The following is an 18,742-nucleotide window of genomic DNA, read 5'->3' as shown; positions in this document are numbered from 1 at the left end:
CCCCCCCGCCTCCTCCCCGCTCAGTTTGGGCTCCGCCCCCTTCTTTCCCAGCCTCATAATCCCGCCCCTCCTAAAACGGCCAGCCTCGCCTTGGAATCGGAGTGGGTGGGAATCGGAGTGAAGGATGACCACGCCCCCTCCTCTGCGTCGTGACGCCACACACGGCCGTAAAGGCGCCTTAGCAACCCGCCTGACTACGGTCGCCCGGGGAGACTGAGGCTCTATGAGCCTTCCTCTTCCTCGGTTTCCGTCGCCGTCGCCGCCGCCACCACCGCCGCGGGAGGGTGGAACGGGGTGGGTGGCCTGGGCCAGACCCGGAGATCGACCGTCGGGGAAGAGTAGAGGGGGGCCCAGCGTATTCTTGCAGCGGCAATAAAGGGAGAATATGGGAGGAAAGAACCAGGACAACCCCCGGAAAGGTAAAGGGGCCGCCCTGCACCGTGGCGGCGGTGTGAAGGCTCGGGGGAGGACGCGGGCGGGGGGAGGCATCTTGCTCGTGGGGCTCGGGCCCCATTCCCTCCTCCCACCGCCGGCCCACCCCTCCCGCTCCCCGGGCTGCTCTAGTCCCCCCCTCCCGAGTGTGACCTCTGCCCTCCTGCAGTGGACCAGCCGCCCTCCCAGCACGCAGTCTCTCAAGGAGTTGGACTAGATGATTTCTAAGCATCTTTCTACTAATGTTAAAAAAAAAAAAAAATTCTATGCCTGTGACACTTCCACGTGGTTTTTTCTTTTTTTTGGTTTTGTTTTATTTTTGTTTTTTACCACTTGTAGTCGATGGAATCCATTTGTCACAGGGCCCCATTCTGTCTCTGAATTGTGATCTTGGGGTACAGTGATGCTGTTAAGATGGCGCAGCCAACCCATGAGGAAGGCAGCAAAGTGTAGTAGTGGAAAGAGTGATGGATTTGGCCTAAGGAAACCTGATTTTGAATCCCAGCACAAGGGGTCCGGGGGTCGGGGTGGCTAGCATTTATATAGGCTTTAAGGTTTGCAAAGTGCTTTACTTATGTTATTTCATCTTCAAAACAAACCTGTGAGGTAGGCGCTATTATTTCACCCCATTTTACAGATGAGGAAACTGAGCCTGAGAAAGATTAAGTGACTTGCTAGCCCAGGGTCACGCAGCCGAGTATAAGTGTGTGAGGCAGGGTTTGAACTCAGGTTTGTCAGACTTCACGTCCAGCACTCTATCCATGGGGCCACCCAGCTGCCTCTCTATGCCTCAGTTTCCTTTACTGTAAAAGGAGAGGGTTCAACTAGATCACTAGCTATTTTGTAGGTCATGCCAGTCTTTTGGCAGTCTGCTGAGGCCCATAGACCACTTTTCAGAATGTTTTTAAATGTATAAAATAAAATATATAGGATTACAAAGGAAACAATTATATAAAAAAATTTTTTTAAAAAGCAAGTTCATGGACCCCAAGGTTAAGAACCAATAAAACCTATTTTTCTATGACTAAAGAGTATGTGAACATCCCTTCTACCCAGGCAACGAATTTTCTACCCCTGCCTCTCCCCATAACATACCAGTCTGTCCTTGCCCAGATAAACTGGTCAATACTGAACTCTGAACCACCTGCTATGGTCATTTTCAGTTCAAGTATTTTACAGTCAGGACAGCAGATGTAAGAGAACTCAAATAAGGCAATATCTCGTCCTTGAATCTTCTGTCTTGATTTGGAAGAGTATCCTTAGGTGAAAATGCTTAATTGTGCCTTGAAATCTGCTTTGACAATTTAACATTGACATTTGACAATGAATGATCTTTGTCCATCTTGTTAGAAAATAATTAACACTTAATTGAGCAGTAAATTGAGTATATCTAAACCTTTCTTGTACAACAGCCTCAAAGTGCAGTAATTTTCAAAACAATAAAATTATTGTGAACACCTTTTCCTTAGAAGAGAAATTAAATGCTTTTTATGATTTTTGAGAGTTTTATTCTCTCTCTCTAAAAGAACCGTGTATCTTATTTTGTATACTGTCAAGGTGTATAGTGTAATTTTTGGCATACGATAGTTTTTCAGTATATAATTATATAGTATATATGGTATATAATTATTGAATGAAAAATGCGTAAGCTAAGATTAATGCTTTAATAATATAACCAATAAAGTTAGTTTTTAATCAGTTTGCAATATAGTTTTTACTGAGTTTGCAAAATGATTCAATTTAACAAACATTAAGCACATGCTATGTACAAAGCATTATGGTAGGTGCTAGAGATAGAAAAGGAAAAATTAATCACTCCTTTTGCTTACTGAATTTACTCTCTGAGGGGAAGGGGATACCACACATACATCAGGCATTGTTATTTATTTCAGAATTTTAAAATAAATTCCATACAATATATATTTGGCACATTTGCCATGTGCCACAAATTATTAAGCCATAAATAATAAAAGCCAAATCAACATTAAATACTGTAAAAACTAATATATAAATTTTAAAACTAAAAATTTTTAACTTTCCATCACAGTTTACTAAGAAAAAATCTTTAAGTATTTCAAAGCATAATTAATACTTTACCAAAATTTAGTTTAAAACCTTTTTTAAAAGACAATTTTGACTCCTTTTTTTATTCCTTTATATGTGTGATCTATTATTACATCATAGACATTCTCTTACAGAACAAGCTTGAAGTACTAATTTGACCATAAATACATTAAATAAATTTGATACTTGTCCCCTTTAAGATCTTATCCTTGTCCCTATTTGACTTTTATGGGAGTACAAATTTTGTCCCACACAATTCACTGAAATCTAACATATGCAATTCAACTAAACTTTACAACATTTCAGGGCAAAAGGAATGTATTGTTGAAATATTTCATACATACAGTTCACATTAGTCAATGTGCTTTGGATGAGTTTAAAGTACTAAATGGCTCCTTTCAAAACATATCCTTTTGTCATTCCCATTTACTCCTTCCTAGGCCCTTCTATTAGGTCCTGACCAAGTTAGTTTTACCAAGAGGCTTGTCTACCCTATTCTTAGTTTTTAATTGTAAGTCAAGCAACTGCCATTAGCAACCCTGTTTTTATTGTTTGGAGGAATAAAACTCAGGTACAGGGGCAGCTAGGTGGTGCAGTGGATAGAGCTCTAGCCTTGGAGTCAGGAGTTGAGCTCAAATCCGACTTCAGACACTTGACACTTATTGTGTGACCCTGGGCAAGTCACTTAACCCCAATCGCCTCACCAAAAATGCAAAAAAAAACCAAAACCCAGATACAAACCTGATTTTTAGTAGAAACTGTGAGGTTAACAGGTAATACACCTTGTAACTCAGCTTGTGCCTTTTTTTTTTTTTTTTTTTTTGTTGTTGTTGTTGTTGTTGCTTCAGATAACCTGGTTTCTTTCTGCCTCTTCTTTGGCCTATTACCAAGGCCCTGCCCCATCCATAAAAGTTTTCTGATTCTAGTCTGTCTTTCTCCCATATTAGAATCTGTCTTCTTCTTTGCTCTTTGAAGCTGCCATCTTGACATCATTTTTCCATCAGTCTCTCCTTTTTGCATCTGTGTCCTACCTTAAACTTTTTTTCTTATCTTTTCAGCAAGTATGCTTCAGCTTTTCACAACTGACCCTTTGGCTGTATTGAATTAATAATAGCAACCTCTCTCCTTCCCTACAATCTCACACTGAGATAGTGATCTCCCTGGCCAGCTCCTATCCTCTTGTGCCTTTGATTCCATCCCTTCCAGTTTCCTTTGGGAGCTGGATTTATCTTTTCTTCTCATCTTCATTCTCTCCCTTTCTACTAGTAACATAGGGAGCATTTGTGGTGGAATGGAAAGAGTTCTAGATTTGGAATCAGTCAGAGAACCTCAGTTTAAATCTATGTTCTGTTTTTAACCGCCTTTGTGAACTTGTGCATTGATTTCCTCATCCTTTCATGAAGTTGTTGGACTATATGATTTCTAAATATAACATTTTTGGCTCTAAATCTGTGATCCTTCCTCTGCCTACAAATATACTTAGGTCTCCTATTTCCTTAGAAAAGAATCATAACCTCATACCCCCATCATGATACCATCTTTGAATCTTCTTTTTCTCTCATATTCCATTAGTTTTTGGGTACTGTCAATTCTCTCTGAAATATCTCATCTCCATACTTTCCTCTCCTTTAAAGAACCCTCCTCAACTCTTATTCTTAATCTCCCTTCGAGTCTCTTTCTCTTTCCATCCTTTACATAGCTGCCAAATTAATCTTCCAAGTGAACAGATCTGATCATGTCATTACCCTGCTCAAAAACCTTCCCTATTACCTCTACCCTAACTATACGAACTCCTTAACCTGGTATTCAAGGTTACTGAATCTGCCTGTACTCATACATCTGTTTCATCTCTACCCTTTGTGCCCCTAATTGGATCCTTTGACTTCTGGACAGAGCTTCTGTTTAAAGAGGAGGCTCAGCACAGTTTTCTCTCATTTCCCAACAGCTGCGCTGCTTTTGGACATCTTTTGAACTCTTCATCATGCCCCTGTACCAAGGGGCCTTGACTCCTTGACAGCAGAATCTGTCTCTCTTTTTATTTGTGTCTCTAGCATTTAACACAATGCCTGGCACATAGTAGGATGTTTATTGATTGATTCAAAGCTTTCTATATCTAGCTCCATTTAACCATTTCACGAACTATACATTCCAGTCAATTTAGACTTCTAGGTGTTTGTTTTTCAATCTTGACCTTCATTTCCTTGCTTGAAATATGTTCCTTTGATATTCCCATTTGATGAAATCCATTTCTTCCTTTAAGACCCAAGTTTGGGTAGAAGGTCTGTGTGAACACCTCCCAACCTCATAGCCACTCTTCGAGTCAACAATCTGAATGTGATCTCTTCCTCCTCATGTTTTGTCACAGTACTGTGGACCTTCCCTTTGATTTGATCACTTTCTGTATATTGTATACTTACTTGTGTATATAATATACCCTATCTATTAGATTTCAAACTTATTGAGAGTAGGGACAATAACCTCACAATTGTATATTCTCAGTGCCTAGCATAGTACTTGATACAATAAAAGTTTAATAAATGTTTGTCCAGTTAAATAATGTCTGTGGTCAATGTATCATTTCACATGAAGCATATAAAGTCTTAAAATACAATACTAAAGATAAGTGCCACAAAATTGTGATTGATGATATAGCCAGAGAAAACTTGCTGTGGCAGTACAGTCTTGTAAAGAGTACTCAGCAAAATTGCAATCTGCTATTTTAGTTAAATAAAAAATTAATGACTTAAAAATTATTCTCCGTATTATATCGTTTGTCGGAAATTTTTCTTTTGTTCTAATTGTCACATTTTTGTTAAAAGTCAGAACAAACCTTGTCATGCCCAGATATGGTCCATCAAGCCCATTTACAGGACACTTAAGCATAAAAAGTAATGGTAAGTGAAAAATACTGGCTAATGAATGTTTTGTTAAAAAGTTGGACCATATTTCGGTGTGTTGCATGTTCATGTTAAACTGCATGGTTTAAAAGTCATTTCACTTAGTGAAAGTTACTAATCTAATGTGTCTGTTTAGTAACTATCAAAATAATTTTTAGATATTTGTAGGAAAACTTCCAGATTCAGTGATTCAGTTTTTCAAATATTCAGCGTGTTAAACAACACAAGTTCAACTGTATTCTGCACCTAAGGCTAGTTCACCCACTTCCCTGCCTCCTGCTGGCTACTATTGATGATGCCTACATGTAACCCTTAGTTGAGAGCATGCCTTCCTTATTTAAATGGAGATTAATAGGTGGCATAGAATAATTTTAATTCTGTATTAACATTTTATTGAGGCCTTATCCCGATGTAATTAGTTAGAAACATTGAAAGAACATTGCAAAAAGAGATTTATTTGTAAGGAAACATTGTCAATAAAATAATACTCATAGATCTGCCTTGTTTACTAGGATCTCTGGAACTTACCCCTTTGAATGAGAAAGATATTTTCCTGTAATTCTTTATTAAGAAAGTATTTAGTAAAATGAAGTATCATCAAGGCAAATTTATATTTTGTGAATTTTTATATTGTAGTTCTTGAATTACAATTGAATACATTCTCAATGAAATAATGGAAAATAAATTCTTTTTTTACAAGCATAGGAAAGAGGAGTAGGAGGATGGAACTTTTATATTACACCTTCAGATCTCTTGATTTGCCTATTAAGAATTATATGCAAATATAAGTTTATAATCTTGAAGTTCTCTTTGGAAAAATATGTATTTTGCTTGAAACTCAAAATTTCAAAGGTAAACTTAGAAACTACACAAATATTTTCATACATGTGTCTTGAAGATAATAATTATTTAGAGGATGTTTTTAAAATAGTTTGGATGAGGTTTGGGAATTGTGCCTTTGTGGAACTTGAATGGATTGCTATTGGAACTTTATAAGGTAGCAGGGTAACTTTGGAAACAAGGCATTATTAGGCTGATGGATATAGCAATGGTTTTTAAATCATAGCCAGAGTAGGGTCAGATATAAGTCGTGTTGGGGTTTATTTTCTTTGTTTTTTGTTTGTTTGTTTGTTTGTTCCAGACTTAAGGAATGAAATATAAGAAAAGTGCCATACCACCTTTTTATAAAATATATGGATAACTGAGCTTTTTTAGTTAGGCAAATTAAGATTTAGTATTGCAAATATAAGGAAAAATAGTGTTTTACAAGGAATGGAATCTGAAATGCCTGTTACCTTTTCTCAGAATTCTTGTGTGCTCTCTGGAAAAGGTTGCATCTCACTACTCAGTTATATTTTATAATGATTTATGGGGATGATTTTGCTTGTCAATAACTGTTTCTTTACTTATCTAATGTCTTGGTCGTTTTTATATTAGACTGAAATATGTAATGATCAAATGTGTTTTAATTTTATAGCTTTTTGCACTGACTCCTCCTCTCTCAGACTAAGTACCCTCTACCTGATCAAGAACCACATGGCTATTCACTATAATAAAATCCTTTCAGCCAAAGGTAAAAATGTGCATATATGAACCTTCTACACACAATTTTAGCCCTTTCAGTGTAGCAAGAATGGGAAAATTGGGTTGTAGAAAGATTCATGTGATTGGTTCAGCACCTGGCTGAGATCAATTTAGTTAATATCTGCCTAACTAAATTTTTTTTTTCAAATCACTAAACCCTGAATACAATTTAGCAAATTTATGCCTTTTCCATAAAGCTGGCCTTTTAATCTATATTTGAATGGTGATACAGCCCTGAATGTGCTTTTTTCTTGTCTTTCTTATTTATGTTTTATTTCTGTAGCATTTCATCTTTGATTTCAGTATACCAAATACTTTAACATTTGCTTTTTGTTTTTGATTTAGAATAGAGAAGTAGCCAAAAAAACTACTTTTTTTTTTTTTAGTAAGTCTTCAAAATTCAAGTTATTTATATTACTTTTTTGGTGACTTAACTTAGTGTTATTTTCTCCAATGTTATTTTGCTGAATGCTTGAAGTTTGCTTATTTTTTCAGCTGCTGCACTTTTTTATTTTAAATAACCAAAATTGTTCTTTGTTTTATCATCATTGACTAAAAGTTAAGATCATTTATAGTATTCTGTGACATTGTTAGAACCATTGTGCATGCTTTTTATCTGTTACTTTCAGATACAGCTGATTAGTAATTGTCTAAAATGCTTTATTCAAATGTTTTAATATTTCTGATGTTACATACTTTTTCTATGATTTTAATGTCTATTCTCATATGTATATTTGGAGATAAGCTTCCCATAATGTGATCGTCTACACAACTCTCTGTCTTAGTCCTGACTTTACTAGTAGCTAGTTGTGTGGCGCTGGGCATGTCAGGTCCTCAGTTTTTCCTCATATGCAAAATGAGGGACCTGTATTAGATCATCTTTATGATCCTTTCCAGTGCTAACATTCTTTGATTCAAATCTTCTACTGTTATTATGTTCATTGACTTGACAGTAAATTTTTTTCTGGCACCAAGCCATTTTCCCTTTATTTCTGAGTAATTTTCAGTTGGATTTTTGAAAGTTCCAGGGCTACTTTTCCCAAGCTGTATTCTTTTAAACCCTGGCATTCTGTACATTGTGAATGGTGATCTATGGGAAGATGTTTATTTAGAAGCAGCAGCAGGGAGTAATAGAAAAAGCTCTGTCCTAGGCTTGTATTCAGGAGATAACCTGGATTCACATTGTACTTCTGATACATACTTAGCTGTGTGATCCTGGGCACTTAACTGCTCTTAGCCTTATCTTCCTGATTTGTAAAAGGGGGATAATAATACTTACATTGTCTATCTCACTGGGTTGTTGTAAGGAAAGTACTTTGTAAACCTAAAGAACCATAGAAATTTGTTATTACTATTAGCAGTATTTCCCTCTGAAATGTTAAGCATGAGATTATGAATAGATCAGAAATACTTAATATCCACAGAATTTGAGGGGATATGAAAATAGGTTTAATTCTTACTTTTTACACCAAATTATCCTTGACTCTGTCCAGTAGGTTTTCCATATCCCCAGATTCCTGGTACCAGAATCTAGGATTCACTTAAAGCCCAAAAATGTTCCATGGCCACATTGTTTGGGGAACACGCTTCTTAGGGTCAACTGCTTCCGTGTTACTGAACATTGCCCTTTTTACTTTTTTATTAAATTTCATTCCTTGTGTCCCTTCATGTTTCTTTTAATTGTCTGTAACTGGAAATTGGTATAGTTGAAAAAGCCCTGGCCCTGGAATCAGGATCTGGTTCCAAATCATGTCTCTGATGTTTACTGTCTGTGTCATTTTGGGCAAGTCACTTTTCCTCCTTGGGCTTCGATTTCTTCATCTCTAGAATGAGGGAATTGGAGCAGTTGCCTCTGAGGTTCCTTTCAGCTGCAGATCTCCCATCTCTGGTATGCTTGTTTGTGTGAATAGGGTTTAGATGTAGCAGTAGGCAGTCTTGAGGAAAACTGGAAGTCTTTTTGCCAAGAGGTTATAAATTAATGATCTTGATATTCTGAAAGAATGTTTGTAAATAAATCTATTGTTAGAAATAAAAGTGACAGATTAAAAAGCAGTACGTGAATTTGGCCTTTTAAAAGTCTGAACAGAGAGTAAATTGCTACTCAAAAACAACACATATTACAGTTTTTGGCCTAAAGCAGGTTCTTGATGTGTTTGAGAATTTTAATTTGTTGCTATTCTATTTCCTAACTCATTTAAAATATTTTAAATTAACTACCGGTTCAGAAAGAAAGAAAGCTCTCCTTCAGCCATAGGTTAGTGTTACATTTCAAAATATTTGGACTTCCTGCTATCCCCAATTTTGTTATCAAAATTAATATTAATAAATCTATGATAGCTTTCAGTTCTAGCACAACAGTTTCTCTAGGTTTATTTTCCATCCTGCCCTCTATCCAAAAGTTATTTAGCATATCCAAAAGATTTCACAGTTTTACTGAGTCTTTTTTTACCCCTCAATCACTAGCTTAAGGAATATTTAGTATTCTAAAGAATGGAAGCCTAAAATAGAATGTATTTTTTAATTGGAAAGATCGCTGACTAGGAGTGAGAGACCTAGATTCCTGTGTGAACTGTCACTACATAGCTATGTGACCTTGTGCAAATCTCTTTCTCTGAACCATAATTGCTTCATATGTAAAATGATAGTTGTTCTAGATAATCTTAAGATGCCTTCTGAAATTCTGTAAAATCTATATAAACTTTGAAAATGTGTTGAATGTAAAACATTAAACTATTTTAATGTATTATCCCCAAAGCATTAAAACCTGGGTTTTTGTTCAGTTGTTTTTTAATCATGTCTAACTCTTCATGACCATATTTGAAGCTTTCTTGGCAGAGATACTAGAGTGGTTTGCCATTTCCTTCTATAGTCATTTTACAGATGAGAAACCTGAGGCAAACCGGATTAATTGACTTGCCCAGGGTCACACAGCTAGTAAATGTCTGAGACTGGATTTGAACTCAGGAGGATGAGGGAGGATGGACTTTCCTGACTCCAGGCCCAGCACTCTATCCACCTAGCTGCCCAAAACATGGATTTATAGGACTTTAAAAGTAAAATATGCTGAATTATAAATAAATTATTTTATTGATGATTCTGAAATAATTATTTGAGTTCATAAAAAATTAAGCATTGATCAAAATACTTATGAATATATATAATCTAGAGAAAAACAAAAGGTTTTGATTTTGCTAAATTTTTCAAAATGTAATGTTCTTGAGGACTTTTTCTAATTTAACCAATATTCAGTTTAGAATTATTATAAAATTATATGTTTTTTTTCCTTTTCAGCTGTTGTAGATTGCTCAATGCCAGTAAGCATGACTTCCAGCGTTAAATGTAAGTAATCTTGTTGCCTTTTAGTAAAAGCACTGATAATTTTATGTATAGGACATAAACTGTAAAAAGCACTAAGTTAGGAAACAGAAGATTTAGGCTTTGTCTTGATTCAGCCACCCGTTAGCTGGGTATATCACATTGGTCATATCACTTTACCTCTCTGGGCTTCAGTTTTATCATGTCAGACAGTAAGCATTAAGCTCTTACTATGTGTCAGGCCCTGTGCTAAGCTCTGGAGATACAAAAAAAAGGCAAAAGATAGTCTCTGCCCTCAAGGAGCTCACAGTCCATTAGAGACAAGAAGCAAACATATATGTACAAACAAACTATATACAGCATAAATAGGAAAAATAACTAAGTAATTAAAATCAGACACTTCTACCTAATAGAATTATCTTAAGGATGCCAGTTGATACCTATAGTTATCATAGGTCCACATAATTTGAATTTAAGCCAAGAAATTTTTATTAAAAGATCAAGCAAAACAGTCATGGGATATGTGCTTATTTAAATAGTAGTGAGAGCATTAAAATGATGTTTTCCAGTTTGAACTTCATTTTTATTGTTGTAATTTAAAGCTAATCATTCTTAATATAGATTATCTTGGAAGAAAATATTATATACCTTTACAGAAATGGTTATCAATCAAGCATTAATTTAACTCCTAACAGTATATGGCACAAAGTAGGCACTAAATAATTACTTGTAAATTGATTGATTGATTAATTGATTGACAGACTAATCTCCACTACCATGGAGTTTACATTCTAATGGAGAAGAGAATAAGTACATATATAAGTATATACAGAATAAGTAGAAAGATAATGAGTACAAATAAATATAAATTAAATACACTGTAGTTTGTGAGGGAAGGCACGAGCAGTTTGAGAGATCAAGAAAGGCTTCACATAAAATTGTGGTGCTTGAGCTCTGTCTTAATATAAGAGAGAGATTCTATGACATCAGGAGGGTGTATATTCTAAGTATGGGAGATGGTCAATGCAAAGGCTGCAGAGCGTAGGATGAACTGGAATGGGGAGAGACTTGAGGCAAAGAGGCTGTTGTAATAACCTCAGTGAGAGGTGATGAGTGCCTGACTGAAAGAGGTAGCTGTGTGAATAAAACCAAGAGGTTGGATGTAAGAGATATTGTGGAGGTAGATACAGTAAGATTTAACAACTGATTGGCTCTCGGGAGTGAGGGAGAGTGAGAATGCAAGCATAATACTGACTTGGTTGTGTATGGTTTAGAATAGCTAAACCAGGTAGATTTTATGTAGAGAACAGGTAGCTATTTTAAGCACAAAAATGTAATTTTCTTGGAGATTATGCTTGTTAAGTCTTCTATTATTGTAGAATTAAATTATTACTTATCCCAGTTGGAAATACATATTCAAATAAATGCTGTGACTGAGCAGAAAGTGAGTTTCCTATGTCTGGGTGTCTCTCTGAGTCCATTTTGCCTTTACTTGGTCTCACCAGAATCTGGCTGGCCTTTCAGAACTCCATCTTTTCCTGTGCCTTGGTCTTGGTTCCTGGAATTGCTCCTTTGCCCTTCTTGCTGTCTGTGTCCCCCAAGGCAGACTTCTTTCTTCCTTCCTGAGCTCTAGGTCCCATTTACCCCACAGGAACAAAACCTCCTGCAGTAATGCTGTCTGTTTTGTAACAGAACCTGACAGCTCAATAAGCTCAAAGTCCCTCTTGGCAGTAGCACTTGATCTGGTTTTTCTATTAGATATCTGCCAATTCCATTCAACTCAACAAATATTTATCAAGTGCTCCCTGCTGGGAATGGGAAGACAAAAATAAAGCCATTCTTCCTTCAAGAAGTTTACACTCTCCTGGAGGGATAGAGCATGTCTGCAGATAAGTGAATAGGAGGAAGAAAGCACTAATGGCTGGGAGGAGGGCCTGAGAGGGAAAGAAGGTCAGGAGGTGCTTTATTTAAGAAATCAATTGAGCCCCCAAAATGGAAGTAATGTCTTTACTAAAGTCCCATTATATAAGATAAACCCACAAAAATCATCTGCATGCTGCAATTAAGTATCAAGAAATACCTTTTATGAAAACAACAAAATGAATCAAATGTGTGCATCAGTTTATCAAGAAATACAAGATAATTATACAAAGACAACTTCAAAATTATTTTGACAAAAATCAAAGAGTAGAGTAATATCCCCTCTTAATGACTAGGTGGCACAAATATATAATAAAAACATAAATACCTGCTAAACTAACTTTTCCCCCCAAAACTAATTTTCAGATATTATAATACCAATTTGAATACTAATAAGTTATTTCACATAATTAGATAAAATCATAAAAGATTTTATAAGGAAAAATAAAACAATGGGACTCTGTTGGCACATTGTAAACACTTAATAAATTTTAATTCATTCATGAAAAAAGGAATTGATAAAGAGGAGTTGGCACCACCAAAACTCATAATTTGCTATATAAATCAATATTTATAAAAAATCATCTGATACAAGAGAAAAAAATAAATAGCTCAGTGGAACAGGATAAATAACTCAGAATTAGACCCCAGTACACAAGCATTTGACAAGTCCACTTAAAGAAACCCTGGGGAAAATATTATGGTGTTGAGAAATGATCAAAAGATAGTCCAGGATGGTAGAGAGAAAGTTAATTAGACTGGGAGTCAAAAAGCCCTGGAAGTCCCTACAGGTTGGGAAACCTGAGAAAACCCCTTCACTACTCATTGCCACAGACAACTTTCTAAGTCTGTGAGGTGCAGAATAATAGTTCAGTCAACAAGTGTTTATTATGTTCCTAGCCCTGTGCTAAGGAAATATCCTCACCAGAAGCAAGTTGCACCAGTGAAATCATAGGTCTAGGTCAAAAGAAAAACAGTAAATGATGAATATGAGAAATTCAGAGAAATACAGCCAGACTTACACCTTTACTAATGCAGCTCACTGCAAGCAGAAACAGGAGAGTGCATCGTGAAATGAAAACATCCCTAAAAGATATCAGCTCAGATTAAATGCCCTCACCAGTCTTGATTACAGAGAATCCAATATGGAGCACACTTTCCCTCTTCCCCATATGTAGCAGATAAATCATACATGTGCTCTTGGGGTGATTCTGATGGTCTGTCTTACTACAATCTTTGTTCAGAGGTATGGAGGGGTGGAGAAGTATATTTGGAAAATAATAGCATGAAAAACAAAAAGTACCAACAAAACATTTTTAAGGAGAAAAGAAGTACTGGGGAATTTCAGTTCACTATAACAATAGCTAACATATGTAACACTTTTAAGGCTTACAACATGCTTTACATATATTGTCTCATTTGGTCCTCACAACAACTTTGTAAGGTAGGTATCATTATTATCCATATTTTACATACAAGGAGACAGACTGCAGAGATTAAAGACCCCTTGCCTGGGGTCACAGAGGCAGTATTCAGTTGAGATCTTCCTGACTTCAAGCCTGCTTTGCTACCTTTCTACTCAACTGCATGTCAAGAAAGGTGTTGGAATCCATACTTTAAACCAGGGGTAGGGAACCTGTGGCCTCGAGGCCACATGTGGCTTTCTAGGTCCTTGGGTGTGGCCTTCTGATTGAGTCCAAGTCTTACAGAACAGATCCTTTTTTTAAGGGGATTTGTTCTGTGAAGTTTGGATTCAGTCAGAGGGCCGCACTTGAGGACCTAGAGGGCTACATGTGGCCTCGAGGCTTCAGGTTCCCCACCTCTACAGTTTAGACCATATACCCCAACTGAATCAATGCCCTAAATATTTTTTTAATGAACTTGAAAAAAAAAGAATAATACATTTGCCTTAACTTTGGAGAAAAAAAGATATTTTTATCAATCATTCAAATCATTGGAGGCAAAATTAATAGTCTTAATTATACAAAGATAAGATTTTCACACAACAAAAAGTAATATCTTTAAAATTAAAATATTGGAAAATATTTGTAATAAATATGCCAGTATGAAAGTCTGACATCCAAAATCTATACATATAAACTCCTAACACATACTTATAATCATTCAATCAGTAAATATTTATTAAATGCCTACTATGTGCCAGGCACTGTGCTAAGCACTGGGAAAACAAGAAAAGGTAAAAGGCAGTCTGTCCTCAAGGGGCTGACAATCTAACGGAGGAGACAACATGTAAACAAATATATACAGACAAGCTATATACAAGGTAAATAGGAAATAATCAAAAGAAGGAAGGTGCTAGAATTAAGAGAGGTTGTGAAAGGCTTCCTGTAAAATAATGGAATTTTAGTTATGACTTAAACCAAGGAAACCAGTGGCTGAATATAAGGAGGGAGAGTGTTCCAGGCGTAGAGGACAGCCAGAGACAATGCTTGGAGGCAAGAGATGAAATGCCTTGTTCGTGGAACAGCCAGGAAGCAGACCAGTGTTGCTAGATCAAAGAGTACGTGTTGGGGGGAGTAAGTTATAAAAAAACTGGAAAGGTAGGAAGAGACAAGGTTATATGAAGGGTTTTGAATGACAAATAGAGTACTTTGTATTTGATGCTAGAGGCAATATGGAGCTCTGTATTGAATAGAGGAGTGACGTGGTCAGACCTGCACTTCAGGAGAATTACTTTGGGGGCTGAATGGAGAATGGATTGGAGAGAGGAAAGAGTTGAGGCAGGTCAACCCACCAGCAAACTATTGTGGTAATCAAGGCAAGAGGTGATATGGGCATGCACCACTGTGGTGGTGATGTCAGAGGAGAAAATAAGTTTTATTTGAGAGATGTTATAAAGGTGAAATTCACAAGCCTTGTCAACAGATTGGATATAGGGGGAGGTGAGAAATAGTGAGGAGGCCAGGATGACACCTAGGTTGTGAGCCTGAGGGACTGGGAGGATGGTGGTGTCTTCTACAGTAATAGGGAAAATAGGAGGAGTTGGAAGAGTTTAGGGGGAAAGATAATGAGTTCTGTTTTGTGTGTTTTGAGTTTAAGATGTCTACTATTACATCCAGTTTGAGGTACCTAAAAGGCAGTTGGAGATGTGAGACTGGAGGTCAGCAGAGAGTTTGGGTCAGGATAGGTAATTTGAAAATCATCGGAAGAGATGGTAATTAAATCCATGGGAGCTGATGAAATCACCAAGTGAAGCAGTACAGAAGGGGGCCTGGGACAGAACCCTGAGGGCCACCACATTGGAGGCATCAATCTGATCTAGAAGAGAAGATCCAGCAAAGACTGCTGAGAAGGAGCAGTCTGATAGGCAGCAGAAGAATTAGGAACGAGTAGCATCCCCAAAATTTAGAAGAATGTGTCAGGTAGGAGAGGTTGATACGCAGTGCCAAAGGCTGCAGAGAGGCCAAGAAGAATGAGAAGTGAGAAAAGATCACTGGAACTATAAACAATGAAATACAAACTTTAAATAGCCACAGAAAAAGTTGCCTAATTTCCTCAATAATCTGGTACTCATAAAGCAGAAAAACCTTAAGCTGCCACCATACACTCGTCAGAGTGGCAAAAAGTGGCAAAAGATTAACAAAGGCCTATATTGGAAGGGGTTTGATATAGCAAGGACTCATACAATTTTGGTGAAACTGAAGTCTGATCAAAGTATTTTAGAAAGCAATGATAGTATGTAGTAAAAGTTACAAAACTAATCATTTGATTGCTAGGACTTAATAACTATGATTTTTTTCCTAGAAAATTATTTTCCAAAAATAGGACATATCTTTACAAAATGATCATAATTCTTTGTAATAGCGAAAATAAGAAACAACTTACATTTCTAAGAATGATTGAATAAATTATGGTATATCAATGTAAATGGAATATTACTGTGCCATAAAAATGATCACTATGAAGCATTTAAGGAAATATGAAAAGACCTTTTTGAGGTCTTGCAAAATGAAGTCAGAAGTAGAATCTCAGACCTAAACAGACACACAGTATTTTCCTTGCTTCTCTGTTGTTGGTTAATTCATATGGTTCCATATATTGTTAAAGGTTTTATATAAGACTCTGTTCCTTATTTTGTAGGTGTATTTAATTTTTTCTTATTAAGTTTGGAGTGAAAACTTAAAAAAATTTTATTTTCTAAACTTACCACCTGTAGTTCATTATTTAATAGACTTTTCTTGTTAGGGGGCAGGGGGAGAAGAGAATGGACCTTGTTGCTTTGTTGGTATAGTGGCCTATCAGTTGATTCGTCCTTGTATACACTGATCTATCCTTGTATACACCTATGTCTAAAGGGTAAATTCTTAACTAAATAAATAATAGGGGCAATTACAAAAAAAGTGAAATCTGAATTATGCAAAAATAAGATATTATTACAAATTTAAAGAATAAAAAGCAAGAACAAATCTGTAAAGCTAGCTCTGAAGAAAAGAGCTCTGAGAGTTGAAGGAAAAAAAGCTATCTATGGAGGAAGAACTAGCTCTTGAGAAAGACTCACTCTTCACCTCCCTTGCACCTCTTCCAGAGTGCAGTGGGTTGGTATTGGGGAATTTATATTCTGTTGCCTCTCCCCCTTGGCAGTGGTGTCTTGCAGTGAAGCAGACTTTCCCAGTAAGAGATGCTTTGCCCATAATAGAATTTAGCTGCATGGAAGAACAGGGTCCAGAAGCCCAGCAGTAGCTTGTCCAAGGGGTGCAGTTAAGAACACCACAAAAAGAGGAAAGACAGGTAACACCAAACATGTGAATTGCCTTTATCAAATATATTTCCTGCATATTGACCTCTCTGCTTATTTATCCACTATCTGTGTCTGCTCTTCCCACTAATGCTGTATGGTTTTGTGGAAGAGTGCTCCTTAGGTTTATGGGGGAAATATTTGGTTACCCTTGTTCATGCTATGCCATTTCAGTAAATGTCTTTGCTTTAAAAAAAAAAAAATTCTCTACCCTGACTGCCTTCATTTCTTTATCCCCTACTCTTACACTAATCTCTTATCTATTTACTTATCACTGGAACACTACTGAGTGTACTGAGGTATCAATTCTGAAGTTATCTGGCAGAGAGGAGATATCAAAGACATGGAAGAAAATCTCATACCTTATTAATACTTAGTAAAGATGACAGAGAAAATCAGTAACTACAAATATAAATGCCTAAATTTCCTATTTACAAAATATTTATGAGAATGGTTTACTTTACACACAAATCGAGGGCACCCTCAATGAGAGTATTCATAGGAAAACAAGCAGGCTTTCACAGGTAATATTCAACAATGTAACTTTTCTTTACCATTTCACAATTAACTGAAAGATGGAAAGAGTATAAAATCTCATTGTTCTTATTGTTTGTTTCTTATGATAAAGCATTTGATTAAGTGGAGCAAGATGCAGTCTTAAAGGCTCTTCTCCAGCAAGGTGCCTCCATCCATGTTATCAAAATCATTCCAGATTCCTTGAAAGGTATAACAGCAGAAAAAAACTCTTCAAAAGCCCCCTGGTTATAAATTACCAATTATGCATAAAACATGTAGATGTAGGCTTTCCAAAAGTAATCACTACTGTGATGAAGGAGATCCAGCACAGAGTTCAGATAAAAAAGGATGTGTTGTGGATTTTGAGGCCCAAGCCCCAGAATGTTACAGAGCTTCCTGGAAGAGATCTGTAACCTCTCAAAGTTTGGCCTAATCATCCATATGGGAAAGACCAAGTGGATAAAGAATGCCCTGTTTCTCAGATTCTGACATACATTTTGATGGACAGTTTCTAGAGTTCTTCCATAAATGTGTATATTTAGGACAGAGAGTACAAATGGATGAGTGGGGCACATAATTGAACTGGAGGAGAATAGGCTGAATTGCCTTCAGGAAATGGCAGAGTTCCTTTAGTAACCCCAGGCTAGGTCTGGAAACAAAAAGCCACCTTTTTAATGCTAACATTCTAACATTCTGTTGGTGTTGTACTAGCTTTGGAGTCTGTGGCCTAAGTTGAAATCGTGCCTCTGATGCTTACTACTTGTGTGACCTTGGGCAAGTAATTTAATTCCCTAGATCTCACTTTCCTCATTCCTCATCCACTAATAAATTAGTGGACTGGACTAGTTGGCCTTTGCCATCCCATCCAACTCTAAACCTGTAATTCTGTGGCTTTAAGACATGGAATGCAGTGGTCTCCAAAGAATTGAAAATTAATATTGTTACATATAGAGAGAGGTCAGAGGAGAGATACAATGTGGGTATGAACAGGCTCAAACATAACTAGTGAGGAACTTTGAAGAATAGAAATGATAATGTCATTGGGGAAATATCTGATGGGAGAATATGGGCTACTCATGTGGTGAGGGCAAAGGATACCAAGTGATTAGCTCAAGTGCCACTGGTATCCTTGTGATGTCAGAAGAATGTGAGGAAGCCTCCAGCATGTTGAGAAGGCTCCCTGTATCAAGAGGAGAATGTGAATGAGAGCCCCCAGGATGAGCAGCTGTGAATAAGTTATGATCTGAATTGTTGGAAC

At 36.7% G+C, this 18,742-nt stretch overlaps 1 protein-coding gene across 5 annotated transcripts in view; it reads left to right on the top strand.

Annotated features, from left to right (window-relative positions):
* Positions 1-228: 228 nt before the first annotated feature.
* Positions 229-18,742, top strand: part of SPATA7 (spermatogenesis associated 7) — a 61,743-nt gene continuing 43,229 nt past the window's right edge. For 2 of the 5 annotated variants that reach the window (XM_027844634.1, XM_027844632.1), the window contains exons 1-4: positions 229-419; positions 5,316-5,390; positions 6,871-6,966; positions 10,269-10,316. In XM_027844634.1, the coding sequence (XP_027700435.1) occupies positions 386-419; positions 5,316-5,390; positions 6,871-6,966; positions 10,269-10,316 (253 nt within the window). In that variant the 5' untranslated portion in view covers positions 229-385. The remainder of the gene's footprint in view (positions 420-5,315; positions 5,391-6,870; positions 6,967-10,268; positions 10,317-18,742) is intronic. The other 3 variants (XM_027844633.1, XM_027844635.1, XM_027844636.1) reach the window with 3 other exon arrangements.

This window comes from Vombatus ursinus, unplaced genomic scaffold (genome assembly GCF_900497805.2).
Source record: "Vombatus ursinus unplaced genomic scaffold, bare-nosed wombat genome assembly UNPS02014945.1, whole genome shotgun sequence".
In the NCBI taxonomy this organism is placed as follows: Eukaryota; Metazoa; Chordata; class Mammalia; order Diprotodontia; family Vombatidae; genus Vombatus; species Vombatus ursinus.
The sequence above is the reverse complement of the archived record's forward strand: the minus strand, read 5'-3'. Positions and strand labels throughout refer to the sequence as shown.